This window comes from Macaca mulatta, chromosome 1 (genome assembly GCF_049350105.2).
Source record: "Macaca mulatta isolate MMU2019108-1 chromosome 1, T2T-MMU8v2.0, whole genome shotgun sequence".
NCBI classification, from domain to species: Eukaryota; Metazoa; Chordata; class Mammalia; order Primates; family Cercopithecidae; genus Macaca; species Macaca mulatta.
The window spans coordinates 40,960,759-40,979,412 of record NC_133406.1 but is presented as its reverse complement, the minus strand read 5'-3'; the positions used below and the strand labels follow the sequence as shown (position 1 = coordinate 40,979,412).

General features: G+C 38.5%; 1 protein-coding gene across 50 annotated transcripts in view; it reads right to left on the bottom strand.

Moving 5' to 3' along the window:
• Positions 1-18,654, bottom strand: part of SMG7 (SMG7 nonsense mediated mRNA decay factor) — an 87,028-nt gene that overhangs the window by 55,536 nt on the left and 12,838 nt on the right. For 27 of the 50 annotated variants that reach the window (XM_078001227.1, XM_078001275.1, XM_078001218.1 and 24 more), the window contains 2 exons: positions 3,595-3,731; positions 2,517-2,655 (listed from right to left, as the gene is read on the bottom strand). The exons of 18 other annotated variants lie outside the window; for them this stretch is intronic. In XM_078001227.1, the coding sequence (XP_077857353.1) occupies positions 2,517-2,632 (116 nt within the window). In that variant the 5' untranslated portion in view covers positions 2,633-2,655; positions 3,595-3,731. The remainder of the gene's footprint in view (positions 1-2,516; positions 2,656-3,594; positions 3,732-18,654) is intronic. 5 more of the 50 variants (XM_015122126.3, XM_078001248.1, XM_015122144.3 and 2 more) reach the window with 1 other exon arrangement.

Genomic DNA, 18,654 nt, shown 5'->3' with positions numbered 1-18,654 from the left:
GGTTGGTAAGGTTAAACAGAAATGTGTTAGAATTGGGAAATACTGGGGGTAGGGAGATGTTAAGAGAATTTACAGCTGTATTTCCTCAATTTCAGAGATAAGGTAGATCCTGTGTCTGAAAGAAAGAGTGGGATAAGCTGTAGAGAATGGCAAATATTTGGGATAATTACAAAATGACAAAGAAAAGAATGCAGAGAAAGTGTTAAGAGCCATGTGGATTAGACAAAATGGAAAAATTAATACAAAAAATATATTGGCCAGGTACAGTGGCTCACACCTGTAATCCCAGCACCCAGCACTTTGGGAGGTCGAGGTGGGCAGATCACCCGAGGTCAGGAGTTTGAGACCAGCCTGGCCAACGTGGTGAAACTGTCTCTACTAAAAATATAAAAATTAGCTGGGCATGGTGGCGGGTGCCTATAATCCCAGCTACCCGGGAGGCTGAAGCAGGAGAATCGCTTGAACCCAGGAGGCGGAGGTTGCAATGAGCTGAGATCATACCATTGCACTCCAACCTGTGCAACAAGAGTGAGACTTGGTCACAAACTAAATAAATAAATCAAAGTATCAACAGAAAAATTGGCAGAAGACCAAACTGATAATTCAAAAAAGGAAATACTACTAGTAAGCACAAATTAAAATAAGTAATTTTTTTTTTTTTACTCTAAATACTCAAATTGGTAACACTGGCAGATACCTACTTTTAAGGACCTCTAGGTAAGGTGACAGATACAAAGGCATGTACATAATTTCAATACAATAAAGGTGAGTGCAAGGATAGACATATGCCTAGAATACAACTAAGAAGAAGAGCCACTGGGAGTGTTAGAAAAGATAAGGGCCATAACAACTAGAAGAATGCCTCGGCCATGGCAGCTGTTCACTAAAAATTGTTGAATTTGTTGAATTACTGAGTGATAAAATACGAACCATACAGGAGGCAGTTTTATGTAATGGAAAGTAATATAAAGCAAAAAGACTCGGGTTTGAATTTGGGCTTTCCTACAAATAAGTAGTGCTATCTTGGAGCTTCTAAGAAGACTGTTTCCTCATCCATAAAACGAGAATACAAACTACTTTTCAAAGTTGCTATGAGTAATAAATAAGACAAGTAAGTTATATAAAAGAACCTAAATGATCATTTGAATAAGGAGGGGTAATCTGATTGTGACATGAATAGTTCAATGACCACCAAATTACTTTTGCTAATCTGGTTACTGACTGGCTAGTCAGGTGTCCCTCCCTCCCCTCATTGCTTCATGAGACCCCTTTTGAAGGGGCACACTGGGTTGAAAAAGACATTTCAAAGTTGTAGTAAAAAACCCTAGGTCCCTACCACCACAAGCGACAAAAGAAAAACAGTTTAGATGTCATGATGACTATGTTCTTAGTATAAATAGAAAATAAAACCAGAGGCAGATACATAAAAATTACAAAATAATTGAGTCAGGGTGTTACTTTTTTCTTTTTTGTTTTTCTCCAAACATTAGTTCTGATTACATTATTTAACAAATATATTTTTAAAATTGGACCTGATATATCAAGACAATTATAAATTATAGAAATGCCACACTGATAACAGGCTAAACTCATCTGTTAAGAATTAACCAGCAGTAAAATAACAATATAGTTTAATCACTTGTTATTTGCCAGGTTTTAGCTTTCATATTACTAAATCTTTGATTCTCACAACAATTCTATCAGGTAAGTAATAATATTAAGCCCATTTTGATGATGAGGGAATAGAGGCACAGAGTGGTTAAATAACTTGCCCAAGGTCACATAACTAGGAAATGGCAGAGCCTGGGTTCCACCCTTGCAATCTAGTTCCAAACCCGAGCTCATAAACATATTTAAGGCCTTCTGAAATGGCCAGGCTAGAGGTATCACTCTCCTAGTATCAGCTCATAGAGGCAACTATCATCTCTTGGTTAAAAGCTGCATCTTTGAGATCAAGCATCTTTGCATGTTCAGTCATTATAAGCTGCTGTAGCAACAGTTATTACTTCACATGTACAAGAGGGCTTCTCTAGCATACTATCATACACCTATTTCTACAGGCACTTGGGAGGCTTGATTGCATCCATGCTGACACACAGAACAGCAAGCTGATGCTACCTGCACTCACATGATTTACTATGTTAAAAACAACAACAACAACAACAAAACACAGAAATTTTCATTCTAAAGGATGATGCATAAATCATTTGTCCCTATGTTTATCATAAATATTCAGAGACCTCATATAAAACAATTTTTTTTAAAATTTACTTCAGTAAAAATTTTAAAAGCTTCCTTGGACCACAAGATATAAACGCTCAAGACAAAGCAAACGTAAGCCAAGGTTCTCGTGAAGTCACATAAATAATAAAACTTTAGCATGCCCCATCCCGATCTTGGCCAAAATCAAATGCTTCAGGAAGATTCTAATTTCATTAGTGTTCACAGAGTATGAATAATACACATCTCCAAAAGGAATAAAAACAAGCAGAAATCCCTTGTAATTTTTATCCTACCTAATATTACTTGATTTCAGATGCTCCTCTGATTTCAAGTTTTCGGTCCTCATCTGGGACTTAAATGAAACGTTTTCTCCCACAATGACTATCTGCAAGAACATCCAATTTCTCATAAGGTAGAATGGTTTAAGACATTCTAGATAGAGGAGAGGAGGAAAATATGAGTTAACCCACAATAACAGAGAACCCTATGAAGAAAATTATTTTATCTTTATTTGAAATGACTTAATGTGAAAGGTAAAGGAAAAATGTCAAAGTATTTTGTTTGTTTAATGTTTCTTAGAACAAACATTTAAAAATTTATATTTCTAACAGATTCTAGTTATAGACCAAAATGTTATTCTAATGTTCCTCACTGTCTGAAAACTGAGTGATCACTACAGGACAGATACCAGTTACCAAGCAGGACTCTTTTAAGATCAGGGTGAGAATGCCCTGTAGAACACGGAAGCAGATGAACTCCTTACTGAAGAAAAAATATGTAAAACAATTAAAACACAATTATAGGTAGTATGAATAATGCTAAGATCAGTTGAAACTGTCAGGTTTTTCAATTCTCATTTACTGTACAAATTTGGTTATTTTTATATCACAGATGCAGTGTTAAGGACTAAGTGTACTATGATGGAAAAAAATCGATGTGATCCCTGCCATGGATTTAAAATCTAATGTAGAGACAGACCAACAAGGAAGGAGGCAGCAGTGGTTAAAAGCATGGCTTTGGGAGTCACACTTTCTGCACTCCAATGGTATGTCAGGTGTAAATCAAGTCACAAGAAAAACAGTACAATTTCTTGGGGACTTCAATTTAACTCAAAGATTTGGACAAAGTAAGTTATTATTATTGCTATTGATAATTGCTTACGTTTATAATTAGTATGTGCCAAATACAAAGCTAAATATTCTATATGCATGATATCATAAAATGGGAGTATAATATAGTAAGAATGTCTTATATTCAAACTGCCTAGGTTCAAACCAAGCTCTGCCACTTACTAGCTGTGTAACCTTAGGTGAATTACTTCTCTATGCCCCAGTTTTGCTAGAAATGAGATGGAGATAGTAAAATACCTACCTCATTGAGGTGTTTTGAGGATTAAATGAGGTAACAGAAGTAAAGCACTTAGGACTGTTCCTTGGTAAGTAAGCCCTCAAAAAATGTTGGCCATTATTGTCATTATCATTTTATAGTTATTACTCCTCCCAGCAATCCTAAAAGGTAAATGCTATTATTATCCTCAGTCTATAAATTAGGAACTTAAGAACTCACACTAATCAATTTAAAAATAGAACATTTTTCATAATTCTTCACAAGATAAAATATGTCTTAGGAGAAATTTCAAATATGTGGCAGGTCTACGCAGACTTTGCTGCCATACTTCCAAAGCATGTATTCAATCTCCTGTGACTTCAGTTGCACTTTAGTGGAAAAGAATGAGAGAAAATATTTTATGATAAAACTCAAGTTCCTCAGCATAGCATATAAAGTCCCACAGCTTTTCACTTTACACTTTATGATCCAGTAAACCTCAATTACTTTTAGTTTCTTGTTGTTTTGCCCCTCAGTATCCTTATTCATGCTTTTTCACTCATCCTAGAATGCCCTCCCACTTCCCTCCTTGTCTGGTTAACCCATTCTTGTATTTTAAACTCAGCAACTCCTAAAAGCAAGTCTTAGTTTGGCTGAGTACTCCCAGTGCATCTTAATGTCCACATTTATTATTGGACTCACAGTACTACAATGAAGTTATTTGTGTACACATTTCCTTCACTAGAGACTGTCCTATTCAATCATGCATATGTAGTGCCTCACATAGTGCATGGCATACAAGTTGCATTCAGGTTAATTTGGACTAAATAGTTTCTCAATAAAAGGTAAAGATCCTAAAAATTCAAGGTTTCTCAAACCTGACAATAGTTTTAAAAGTCTTCACCGAAAACAATCTGAAAGGTTTTTCATCTGAGAACCAGGAATAACATACTTTTTCTTAAGAAAACCTACCATTTTATAGAGTCAATCAGAGAAATACATAATCATTTACTTGGCTCTCTGAAATTCACATTTTGTTTTCATCGTAGTGGGATCTATATAATATATACAGAACATTAAATATTTCTGCAGAAATACAAAATCTAAAATTTCAAACAGAACATAAGCTCACAACCCAAATGAATGAAACAAGTAGGTTAAGCCATAAATAACAGGAAAGTTATTTCCCCTCATCTCAATTTTTACATTAAATGAGGTATGCCAAAACAATGCTTTCCAAAGCAATGAACCCAATGCTTTTTAAAAAAATAGTCCTTTTTTGGCAACAACCCCTGTACCTTCTTGAAATAATAAACAGATTAAAATTAGTATATCAATATATAAATGGTCAGATAAGACCACCTTAGAAGACATAACAAAATAATCAGATGCTTGCACATACAGATAAAAGGTTAACAGAATTCCAAACAAGAAGGATACCAAAATGAAAGCAAAAATATGAGTAGATACTAGAATTAAAAGTAGTGTTAAAGTAAGTAATAGCAGACTAAATTTATTTGGAAATGGTAAGAATATGAAAAAACTGACAAAGGGACAACATTACAAGACAAAGTACAAGGAGTTAATGCAAAGAAAACAGGCTGTCAAGAGAACAAGACAAGCCACAGACTGGAAGAAAGTATGTGTAAAACATGCATTTCATAAATGACTTATCTGAAATATACAAAGAACTCTTGAACAATAAGAAAACAAGCAACTCGATCAAAAAATGAGCCAAAACCTTAACAGACACCTCGCCAAAGAAGATATCAGATGGCAAATAAGCATGTGAAAAGATGCTCCACATAGTCTTAGGGAAATGCAAGTTAAAACAATGATACACCACTACACTATTAGAATGGCCAAAATCCAGAACAATTACAAAACCAAATGCGAATGAGAATGTGGAGCATGGGGAACTCTCATTCACTGCTATTGGGAACGCAAAACAGTACAGTCACTTTGGAAGACAGTTTAGTAGTTACTCACAAAGCTAAACATAATCTTACCATATGACCTCTTGGTATTTATTCAATTGAGCTGAAAACTGATGTCTACACAAAAACCTGCACATGAGTATCATATCGGTTTTATTTATAATCACTGAAAACTAATTCATCCATTCACCTACTGAAGCAACCAAGATATCCCTCAGTAGATGAAAGGATAAACAATCTGTGGTACATCCAGACAACAGATTATTATTTAGCACTAAAAAGAAATGAGCTATCAAACTATGAAAAGACATGAAGGAAACTTAAATGCATGTTACAATCTAAAATGACTATATACCATAGGATTCCAACCATATGACATTCTGGAAAAGGCAAGGACTATGGAGGTAGTAAAAAGATCAGTGGTTGCCAGGAGTTGGAAGGGAAGAGAGGGGGAATTAACAGGTGGACCAAAGAGGATTTTTAGGGCAGTGTACTCTGTACTATACAACAGTGGATACATGTCATTACACACTGGTCCAAACCCACAGAGTGTACAACACCAAGAGTGAACTATAATGTAAAATGAACCTCGGGTGAATATGATGTGTCAATGTAAGTTCATCAATTATAACAAATGTACCACTCTGGTGGGGGACGCTGATAATAAGGGAGGCTATTCATGTGTGTGAGCAAGGGGTATATGGGAAATCTCTATACCTTTCTCGCTATTTTTCTGTAAACCTAAAGCTGCTTTAAAGGAAAAAGAAAACAAGGTGTAACCATATCCTTTGACAGGTGACAGTGAACAAAAATCAGGTTGGAAAAAGAAACGGTGATTTTTGTTTTTTTTTAACTCTATTGCCCAGGCTGGAGCACAGTGATGCAATCATGGCTTACTGCAGCCTCAACCTCCTGGGCTCCTGCTTTAGCCACCCAAGTAGCTGCAACTAGAGGCATGTGCCACCACAGCTGGCTAATTTTTGTATTTGTAGTAGAGACAGAGTTTTGTTATGTTGTCCAGGCTGATCTTGAACTCCTATGCTCAAGTGATCCTCCCGCCTTGGCCTCCCAAAGTGCTGGGATTACAGGTATGAGCCACTGCACCCAGCTGAAACAGTGCTTTATAAAATGTAAAGCTCCATAAAATTTTAGATCAGGGAGAAATAAAGTTCAACTTTCTAACTTGGTACAGGTAGATAATATGAAAGATGGACAAGTTAATTAACTCAACTAGCAACAATATTTAAGATACTGTCTAACTAAATAAAATATGCTATAAATTATTGTGGTACAAATAGTACATTCTCTACTTCCAGGTACTCTTTGAAATTGAAAAACAAAAGATACTCAAAAGTCAAACTTGATATTCTCACAAGAGCCATTATTTAGCCCATACTCCCAGATGACAATTTAATTATCTAGACAGTTCTTTTTCTTAATTATTTTCTTGAGTAAAGAAATGGGTGCTGTATAATAAAATAATCTGGCCAGGTGCGGTGGCTCACGCCTGTAATCCCAGCACTTTGGGAGGCCAAGGCAGGTGGGATCATGAGGTAAGGAGTGCGAGACCAGCCTGGCCAAGATGGTGAAACCCCCCTCTCTACTAAAAAAAACAAAAATTAGCCGGGTGCGGTGGCGGACACCTGTAATCCCAGCTATTCTGGAGGCTGAGGCAGGAGAATCGCTTGAACCGGGGAGGCGGAGGTTGCAGTGAGCCGAGATTGCGCCACTGCACTCCAGCCTGGGCCACAGAGCAAGACTCTGTCTCCAAATAAATTAATTAATTAATTAAATAATTTAACAAATTAAACCAGATACAGATTATATAAAACCTGTGATCGATTATTAACTGCCTCCAATGAATCACACACTTCTTGGCATTTGCACCCCTGGAACTCCTACTGACCCTGGGTTTGGCCATGTGACTTACTTTGGCCAACTGGACTTCAGTAAATGTGACACTGAGACTTTTTAAGCACTGGCACATTTGGGCTTGCCCTTTTGGAACACCATTAAAACACTATGAAGCTGAGGATGACAGACTACTTGGGAAGAGAGACCCAGTTTTCTTAGCTATCACAGCCACTCCAGTTGAGGGCCCAGACATTTGAGCGAAGTTGTTTGGGACTATGCAGGTCAGACTTAACTTGATCTAGATGGTCTGAGATATGGGAAACTACCAAGCAAAATTTTTGGACATTTTAAGCAAAGGTATGACATGAATGTAATTAACTGGTAGTTTCTTAAAGAGTTTTGTTAAAGGGATCAGAGGAAAGAGTGGGAGAACAGATATCATTTGGAAGTCATCAGCATATAGATATTCGTTAAAGCCCATGAGATGGGATGACATTACCAAGGGAGTGTTAAGAGGCAGAAACTCCAATATTTAAGGGCAGACTAAGCCTGTCCAACCCATGGCCCACAGACCACATGCAGCCCAGGACAGCTTTAACTGCGGCCCAACACAAATTCATAAACTTTCCTAAAACATTATGAGATTTTTTTGCAATTTTTTAAAGCTCATCAGCTATCATTAGTGTTAGCGTATTTTATGTGTGGCCCAAAACAATTATTTTTCCAATGTGACCCAGGGAAGCCAAAACACTGGACACTCCTGGCTAGACTGAGAAGGAAACAAATAGTAAACAGATTGAGAACCAGTGGCCAAAGAAGTAGGAGGTAAATTTGTTAAACAAAGTGTCCCAGAAGCCAAATAAAGAAAAAGCTTCAAGAAAAGAGGGCAGAATGAATAAATGCTCCTGAAGAATAAAGTAAAATGAGGCCTGAGAACTAATCACTGGATTTAGTAATGTGGAAGTCACCGAGGATCTTGTTATAAGAGGGGAGGAACTGAGGCTAAAATTGAATTTAGACAATACTGTCTGGGAAAAGAAAGAGGCAGCAGCTAGAGAGAGATGTGAGGGTCAAAACAGTTTTTAAGATGGAATATGTAACTTTTTTTTTATAGGATGGGATAAACAACAACACAGAAAAGATACAATAGAGAAACATAATGGGTAAATACAGTCTCATGAGGGCCATAGGGACTTATTTAAATACTGCATATGTTTAAAAGGAAAAAAGTCCCTGAATGAAAGAATAAAAAGTTAATATATAGAGAAGGAAAGATAACTAATTATTATTGGGGATCTACTAAATGACAAGTGAAGAACATAAGCCATCCTGGGTTTAGTTTCCATGACAACCTGAGATTATAACCATTTTTCCAATTTTATGATTAAAGAAACACCTAGAGATTTTAGGAAACTTGCCCAACGCCACAAAGATGGTAAGTGCTAGGACTGGAATTCAAACCCAGGTACAGTATCAGAATTCTGGAGCCTAACTTTTTCTGCTCATTATTTTACAATGCATGACAGACCTCAATTTTCAACAGTTCATATACTAAAAGCTAAAGTGTAAATATCTCATTGCTTACGATTTATTCAGTTTCCCTTTTTTTCTTTTCTGAGACAGGGTCTTGCTCGTCGCCTAGGCTGGAGTGCAGTGGCACAATCTGGGCTCACTGCAACCTCCGCCTCCTGGGTTCAAGCGATTCTCCTGCCTTAGCCTCCCGAGTAGCTGGGATTACAGGCAAGCTCCACCACGCTCGGCTAACTTTTGTATTTTTAGTAGAGATAGGGTTTCCTCATGTTTCCAGGCTAGTCTTGAAATCCTGACCTCATGATCCGCCCAACTGGGCCTCCCAAAGTGCTGGGGTTACAGGTGTAAGCCACTGTGCTTGGCCCAGTTTGCCTTTTTGACCAGCGTACGACATACCCACATCCTATTTCCCTTAAATCTGAAAAAGAACTCGTCAAGAAATCCTCCTGGTTTTGTCTTCTAGTGTAAGTTCTTTCCAGGAGTTCTCTCTCTAGTTGTTTTCTTCACTCTCTCTTCCTCCTCAACATAATGTAAAACAAAAATCCTAATTTTAGAAATTTTGTATTAATTAGACAATTACCAGAAAACACAGGTTTACCGTATTTTCTCACATGAATTATACAGGAGAAATGAACATACAGACTTCGATGGCAATTGCAGGATCCAAATTTGATGAAAATTATAAGCCTATAATAAGAGGCTCAACTGCAAGAATTTAAACACAAAAGAAAACCACACAAAGGCATTTTAATCAAACTGTTGAAAAACAATGTAGTAAAAGGAGAGAAAATATATATATATTACATAAGAAGGAATAAAAATAAGAGGCTGGGCACGGTGGCTCACGCCTGTAATCCCAGCACTTTGGGAGGCCGAGGCAGGTGGATCACAAGGTCAGGAGTTCGAGACCAGCCTGGCCAACACAGTGAAACCCTGTCTCTACTAAAATTACAAAAATTAGCCAGGCATGGTGGCACATGCCTGTAGTCTCAGTTGCTCAGGAGGTTGAGGCAGGAGAAACGCTTGAACTCGGGAGGTGAGGTTGTGTGAGCCAAGATAGCGCCACCGCACTCCAGCCTAGGCAACAGAGCAAAACACTATCTCAAAAACAAAAACAAAAACAAAAACAAAAGAACGATAGCTAAGTTCTTGCTAGAAAAAAGACAAGCCAGGAGACAACAGAATAACATCTTTAAAATACTATGGAAAAAATGCCTATCTATATATAATTTTATATCCAGCAAAAATATTCTTTAAAATCAAAGGTGAAAAAAATACACTTTTTTAGACACATAAGAGCTGAGGAGATTTGATGCCAACAGATCAATACCATAAGGAATATTAAAAAGGAAACTCTTTGGGCTGGAAGAAAATGATACCAGATGGAAGCCTTGAACTAAACAAAGAGATGACAAGTGCCAGAAATAGTAAACATATGAGTAAATACAAAATAACTTTTTTCTTTGTTTTAAAACATATTTAAAAGTCAATTTATTAAGAAAAAAATAAACAGAAACCAAAAAAGCCCTCTATATTTTGAAACTTAAATATAGAAGCTGTTTGACAACAGTAGTACAAACAAAAGGAAAGGAAAATGAAAGCACTACACTGTTGTAACATTTTATATTATACATAAAATTATATAAAGGTGCATAATGTAACTACCAGAGCAACTAAAAAAAAGACTAAGACAGTTCATAAAATAGCAGAAGACATTAGGTAGGCATGGTGGCATATGCCTGTAGTCCCAGCTGCTCAGGAGGCTGAGGTGGGAGGACTGCTTGAGTCCAGGTGATTGAGACTGCAGTGAGCCGTGATGGCGTCACTGCACTGCAGCCTGGGCAACAAAGCAAGACCCTGTTTCAAACAAATGAAAAAGAAAATACAAAAACAGAAACAGAGAAAAGAGAAATAGATAAATCTGTAATTATTTGGAGATTTCAAAACTCTCTCAATAACTAACAAAAAGTAGGCAGAAAACCACTAAGGTGGCCGGGTGTGATGGCTCACGCCTGCCAAGCACTCTGGGAGGCCAAGGCGGGCGGATCACCTGAGGTCAGGCATTTGAGAACAGCCTGGCCAACAGTGAAACCCCGTCTCTACTCAAAATACAAAAATTAGCCAGGTGTGGTGGTGTGTGCCTATAGTCCCAGGTACTTGGGAGGCTGAGGCACAAGAATCGCTTGAACCTGGGCAGCAGAGGTTGCAATCAGCCAAGATCGTGCCACTGCACTCCAGCCTGGGTGACAGAGCAAGACTCCGTCTCAGTAAAAAACAAACAAACAAACAAAACCAGTAAGGTTAGACCAACACTAAGGTTATAACCCAACAGATCCCACTGGTATTTACAGCACATTTTACCCAACAAAAGAATACACCTTCTTTATAAGTGCACATGGCACATTCACCAAGATAGAACATATGCTGAACCACGAAACAAATCTCAGAAGTTTAAAAGAATTAAAGTCACAGAACTACAAATTAAAAAAAAAAAAAGATAAACAACTAGAATTGGTTGTCTAAGTTGATGAATAAAGTTCTCTAATTCCTCAAATATTTGGAAATGAATCAAACACTTCTAAATATTTGTAGGTTGCCGGGTATGGTGGCTCACACCTGTAATCTCAACACTTTGGGAGGCTGAGGCCAGAGGATTGCTTGAGGGTGTTTGAGACCAACCTGGGCAATATAGTAAGACCCTATCTTTACAAAAAAGTTTGTAAAAATTAGCCAGGAACAGTGGCAGTGCATTCCTGTAGTCCTAGCTACACAGGAGGCTGAGGCGGGAGGATCACTTGAGCCTAAGAGTTTGAAGTCGCAGTGAACTATGATTGCACCACTGTACAATACCTAGGCAACAGAGAGATCTTGTCTCTAAAAACAAATAAAAAGTAAATAATCACAGGTCAAAAAATAAATCACAGGAGAAATCAGAAAATATTTTAAGCCAAATGAAAATGGAAACATATATAACGTGTCGGATGCAATAAAAGCAGTGCTTAGGGAGGTATTTATAGCTTTATATGCTTATGTTAAAATAGATCTAAAAGCCTTGATCTAAGCATCTACCTAAGCATCTAAGAAGCTATAAAAAAAAGAACAGCATATTAAATCCAAATAAAGTAGAAGGAAGAAATAGTAAAGAGCAGAAAACAGACACAGAAAATAAGTGAAAGCCAAAAGCTGACTCTTCAGAAGGATTTATATAATTCTCCCCAAACTGAACTATAGTTATAATACAATTGCAATCAGAACCCAAGCAGATTGTTTTTGTTAGAAACTGGCAGGCTATTTTAAAATTTATCTGGAAATGTAAAAACCTAGAATAGCTAAAACAATTCTCAAAAAAATAGAGAACTTAGATTACCTGATTTCAAAACTTACTAGAGAGCTGTGGTCACCAAGACAGTACAGTAGTAAAAGGACAGACATGCAGACAAATAGGACAGAACAGAGGTCAGAAACAGGCTCACCTATTTCTACATTTATATATATGTGTATGTGTGTGTTTTTATATGTATAGCCAATATATTTTTGACAAAGGTATCAAAGTAATTTAATGGGAATAACAATATTCTCAACAAATGATGCTGGAACGACTGGATGAAAATTTTAAAACCAGAAAAAAATTAACCTCAAACAATACATAACATTGCACAAAAATTAATCCAAAATGGATCACAGACTTAATCTATTTCTAGAAGAAAACTAAGGAGTAAATTTTTACCGTCTGATATAGTATGACTGTTTGTGCCTCCTCCTCCAAAATTCATGTTAAATCTTAATCCCCAACACAACAGTATTAAGATGCCTAGGAGGTGATCAAGACTATGAGGACTCTGCCTTCATGGATGAGATCAGTGCCACATGAAAAGGCTGGAGAGAATCAGGTAGGGCCATTTTTGCCCCTCCATCCCTTCTGCCATAAGTGGACACAGCATTTGTACTCCATAGAGAAGGCAGCAACAAGGTGCCATCTTGGAAGCAGAGACTGGGCCCTTGCCAGGCACCGAACCTGCTGGCACCATAATACTGGGCTTCCCAGCATCTGGATCTGTGAGAAATAGATTTATGTTGCTTCTAAATTACCTAGTCTTAGGTATTTTATTATAGCAGCACAAATTGATCAAGATACCAAACCAGGATAAAGAATTCTTAAATAAAATTCAATAAAAGAAAAAACCTAATAAACTAGATTCATCAATATTTAAAACTTATGCTCTTCAAAAAATCGAAAAGACAAGCCACGGACTAGGGGAGAGAGAGAGAGAGAGATATGTATATAGTCACATATGTATGTACCCAAGTGTATATATATGTGCATGTATGTGTGTAACATTGTATACACACACACACATTTATATCCCAAAATACATACATACAAACCAAGAGAAATGAAAACACATGTAAACAAAAAGACTTTTACAGTATGTTCCTAGCTTTATTCATAATAGCAAAAAATCAGAAACAACCTAAAGGTTCATCAAAAGCTGAATGGACAATAATAATATTCTTTTATTCACACAAAAGAATATTATTCAGCAGTAAACAAAGAAAGGAACTATTAATGTGTACAACAATGTGGATTAATCGCTTGGCATGTTTTATGCCAACAGAATACAGGCACAAAAGAATGCATTACATCACTGCACTTCAGAAGTTCTGGGACACGCAAACAAAATTAATATTGATAAAAATCTAGAGTAATGATTGCCTGAGGCACAGAGGGTTAACCAGAGTTAAGAATGACTGCAAGGGGTCTAAAAGCACTTTGAGGCTGGGCATTGCAGCTCATGCCTGTAATCCCAGCACTCTGAGGTCAGGAGTTTGAGAACAGCCTGGTCAACATGGCGAAACCCCAACTCTACCAAAAATATAAAAAATCAGCCAGGCATGATGGTGCATGCTTGTAATCCCAGCTACTCAGGAGGCTAAGGCAGGAGAATTGCTTCAACCTGGGAGGCGGAGGTTGCAGTGCACCAAGATTGCACCACTGCACTCCAACCTGAGCAACAGAGTGAGACTCAATCTCAAATTAAATACATAAATAAAAGCCCTTTGGGGGGATTTGGAAAGTACTTAATCAGGGTGATGGTTATAGGGGCATATGTTTGTCAAAATTGTTAACTACACATTTAAAATAAATATATTTTATAACAGAGAATTTGATTAAGTGTATGTTTAAAATGCATTATCTGTATATGCATAAAATGCATATTCTATATTGATAAAAAGACTAGAAGGTATTAGTAGTGGTGGCTAATATTACCAAATTTTTTAATCTTGATGTTTTTATTTTATTCAATGCAGATATATTTATAATAGAGTTATTAAAATATCAGTCTCCTATAAGCCAATTTTAAAATATTTTATACTTAAAATGCTTTCTGCATAGAAAATGTGCATAGGTAAGGCTAAAATAATTTCTACAAAATAAATGCCCTTTTATATTGTCTGTTGAAGCCCAAAACATAAAATATACTCCAGTCCTTCCAACCTAAGTTTCCATCCATCCTGCTTTTGTCATCAAGCATCTATCTTTCTCCTTGTCTTTGAACTTTATGAAAAGACAATATATATATAGCTACTGGCTTTACTTTCTGATTACCTAAGTCATCTCTAAACTTGCAATTAGGGTCTTTTAACATTGTAGCAAATTTGCTCAAGTGTTATCAATGACTTTTCCTGACCAATCTAAGAGCTTTTTCTCAGTCCCTGTATTTCCTGAACTCTTACTACTCAATACTATACTTTATCAGTGTTTTTTCAAACACTAGCCCTGGATCACCCAGATTGCTGGACCACATTGCAAGAGGCTCTGATTCAGCGGGTCTGAGATGGGGTTCAAAAATTTGTGTTTCTAGTAAGTTCCCAGGTGATGCTGATGACGCTCATCTGGAGACCACATTTTGCAAACTATTGCATTACAGCAATCCCTTCATTAAAACTTTTCTACTCAGTCTTTCCTAGTCCCTCTCACGTTTTTGATAGGTCATTTCTTCTTTCTTCTTTCTCCTTCCACCTATATAGGTAGAGTAAAAAGACACTGAGAATTGACGTTGATCTTTATTACCATCTGGTACTTGTTCCCTAAGAAGCTGGCCCTAATGCCCTTATACTTCTATAATTCATACTTCCCAGCTTGTAGATTCAAGTCTCACCATTATTAAAGAAAATACAAAGTAAATAATTCCAACCCAGTTCACACCATGGTCCTATTCCAATTGCCTATCTGGCATCTCACCATAGATATTCATGAAATATTCCCTTCAGTACCCATACTTTTATTCCTCATTTCCATTAACAGTGCTACTATTTCTCTATGGTCAACATCAATATCATCAATGAATCTCTCTCTCACTCATTCTTCACATCTAACCATCCTTAGGGAGGTGAGGTCCCAGCTCAAGCTGTAGGACCTAGGAGTTAGATGTACAACAGCCCAAGCTGTAGGACCTAGGAGTTAGATGTACAACAGCCAGAGCACCCTGTAACCAACTCTCAAAGAAACTACACTTGCCCTTCACAAAGTTATTCCACCCGTGCCCCCTTGCCCAGCCCAAGCAGAAAGATCTGACAAGAACCTGAGAATGAGGACCAGACTGGGGCAAAGCAGCTAGCTTTTTAGTGTCTTATTATTTAACACAGTACTTAGCACCTTAAGTATTTTATATCGGATTGAGTAGAATTAAATAAAATTCAAGCCCTGTCTAACTCTGTTGTTTGAACTTTTTATTTTTGAGCTTCACTTTACGGTATGAAAAGTGAGGGTTAATTATGCTTATTTTGCAGGATTCTGTCAGTGAAAACATGTAACACATGTGAAAGAATGTAACACATGTGAAAGATACTGTGAACACTCATGTACTATATCAAAAGGAAAAATAATTAGGGTTAAAAAGAAAAAAACCTTGGCCGGGCATGGTGGCTCAAGCCTGTAATCCCAGCACTTTGGGAGGCCAAGGTGGGTGGATCACCTGAGGTCAGGAGTTCAAGACCAGTCTGGCCAACACAGCACAACCTCCTCTCTACTAAAAATGCAAAAATTAGCTGGGCGTGGTGGCGGATGCCTGTAATCCCAGCTACTCAGGAGGCTGAGGCAGGAGAGTCACTTGAACCTGGGAGGCAGAGGTTGCAGTGAGCTGAGACTGTGCCACTGCACTCCAGCCTGGGTGACAGAGTGAGACCCTGTCTTTAAAAAAAAAAAAAAAAGCCTTATAAACATTTTATTTTTCCTGGATTGACTCTTGCACAGTAAACATGCCACACTATGGGTATAGAACTGAGCTGTCCAAAATGGTAGTCACTAGCCACATGAGCACTTGACACATGGTTAGTGCAACTGAGAAACTAGATCTTAAATTTCATTCTATTTAAAGGGCCACATGTGGCCAGTGGCTACCACACAGGACAGCACAGTTATATATCAATACCACTGTTACTGATAACCTGCTGGAGTGAAAGAGAAAAACCACAAAACCTACTCACCTTCCTCTATCAACTATTCTCATGTCACCATTTGAAAGGCAAAAGTACAGTCGATAGCAATTTTTGGTGAACAGATGAAAAACACACTAAGTGAAAAGCCTTCACATAACAGAGCTGGCTTCCTATCAGTTAGGGTCTCAAGAGAAATAGTACTCATTTATGTTAGGGTACTGGCATATGAACACGGTTTTACACTCTCGCTCTGGCTAGCACCAACAGAAACACAAATGGGCTGGGTGCGATGGCTCACACCTGTAATCCCAGCACTTTGGGAGGCCCAGGCGGGCAGATCACGAGGTCAGGAGATCGAGACTATCCTGGCTAACACGGTGAAACCCCGTCTCTACTAAAAAATACAAAAAATTAGCCAGGCGTGGTGGCGGGCACCTGTAGTCCCAGCTACTCGGGAGGCTGAGGCAGGAGAATGGCATGAACCCAGGAGGCAGAGCTTGCAGTGAGCTGAGATCGTGCCACTGCACTCCAGTCTGCACCACAGAGCAAGACTCCATCTCAAAAAAAAGAAACAGAAATGTATGTCACCCATCTGTGTATCTCTGGTACAGTTTGTCAAATGAATAGAATCCTTATACCAATGACTCTCAACTGTACTTATATGTTCTCTCTGGTTGGTATTCCTTTTAGAAGCCCAGCATCTGAATTTTTTCTTCCTATTTTTGAGAAATCCCCACAATTTACAAAGCAGAACCTGCTTCCCATTATATATTTACCAGCTTCACTTGCAACTAGTAGCTAATGTACAGATACATAATTCAGGCTCCATCAATAAACATACCAACCCCACATTTAAGTGTGAACTAATGAGAAAAAGTGGGAACTGTGGCTAATAAATTCTGGATAGTGGCAGCAACCACATCCAATTTCCAATAGGGCCAGCATGAGTGGTGTTAGGGTCAGGGATGCAAAGTAACTGACACAATCAAGGTTCTGCAAGGTGTCTTCACAGGCTGAGTTCTATGATGTGATTTGAGGCACTGCTCCAGGCTGCATAGCTATTGTGGAAAGCAGAATAATGGCTCCCCAGAGATGTTCACATCCTAATCCCAGAACCTCTGAATTTTACCTACAAAAGGGGTTTTTCAGGTGTGATTAGTTAAGGATTTTGAGAAAGGGAGAGTGTATTATCTGGGTGTGTCCAATGTGATCACAAGGATCTTTCTAAGTGAAAGAGAGGCAGGAGAGTCAGAGAAAGAGAGTGATGAGGAAGTAGAAGGTAGAGTAATGTGACTACTGGCTTTGAAGATGGAAGGGGGCCATGAGCCAAGGAATGTGGGCAGTCTGAAAAGCTGGAAAAGGCAAGAAAAGGATTTTCCTCCTAGACACTCTAGAAGCAATGGCACCTTGATTTTAGCCTGGTAGGACCCGTTTTGGACCTCTGACCTCCAGAACTGTTGTGTGTTTTAATTCCACCATTGTGGTAGTAATTTGTTAGAGTAGCAAAAGGAAACGAATACAGCTATTCCTACATCTCCAGCCCTTTCACTGCTTAAGTGAGCCAGTGTTTTTTCTGTTCCTTGCAACTAAAACCCTAATAAACTCTTGTATTCTTCAATCCTTACATCTACAATGTGTTAGCATTTCTTTAAAAAGACAGTGACCAGCCTGGGCAACCTGGAGAGACCCATCTCTATGAAGAAAAAAACTCAACAATTAGCTGGGTGTGGTGGTATGCGCCTGTATTCCTAGCTACTCAGGAGGCTGAGGTGGGAGGATCGTTTGAGCCTGGGAGATAGAGGTTGCTGTGACTACATGACTGGAGTCCAGCCTGGGTGACACAGTGAGACCCTGTCTCAGAAAAAGAAAAAAAAAAAAAGGCCGGGCGTGGTGGCTCACACCTGTAATCCCAGCACTTTGGGAGGCTGACGTGGGTGGATCACAAGGTCAGGAGTTCGAGACCAGCCTGACCAACGCTCTTTAGTAGAGACAACTCGTCTCTACTAAAAACACAAAAATTGGCTAGGCGCGGTGGCGGGCGCCTATAATCCCAGCTACTCAGCAGGCTGAGGCAGGAGAATCGCTTGAACCCAGGAGGCGGAGGCTGCAGTGAGCCAAGATGGCGCCACTGAACTCTAGCTTGGGCGACAGGGTGAGACTCCGTCTCAAAAAAAAAAAAAGGGCCGGGCGCGGTGGCTCAAGCCTGTAATCCCAGCACTTTGGGAGGCCGAGACGGGCGGATCACGAGGTCAGGAGATCGAGACCATCCTGGCTGACACAGTGAAACCCCGTCTCTACTAAAAAATACAAAAAAACTAGCCGGGCGAGGTGGCGGGCGCCTGTA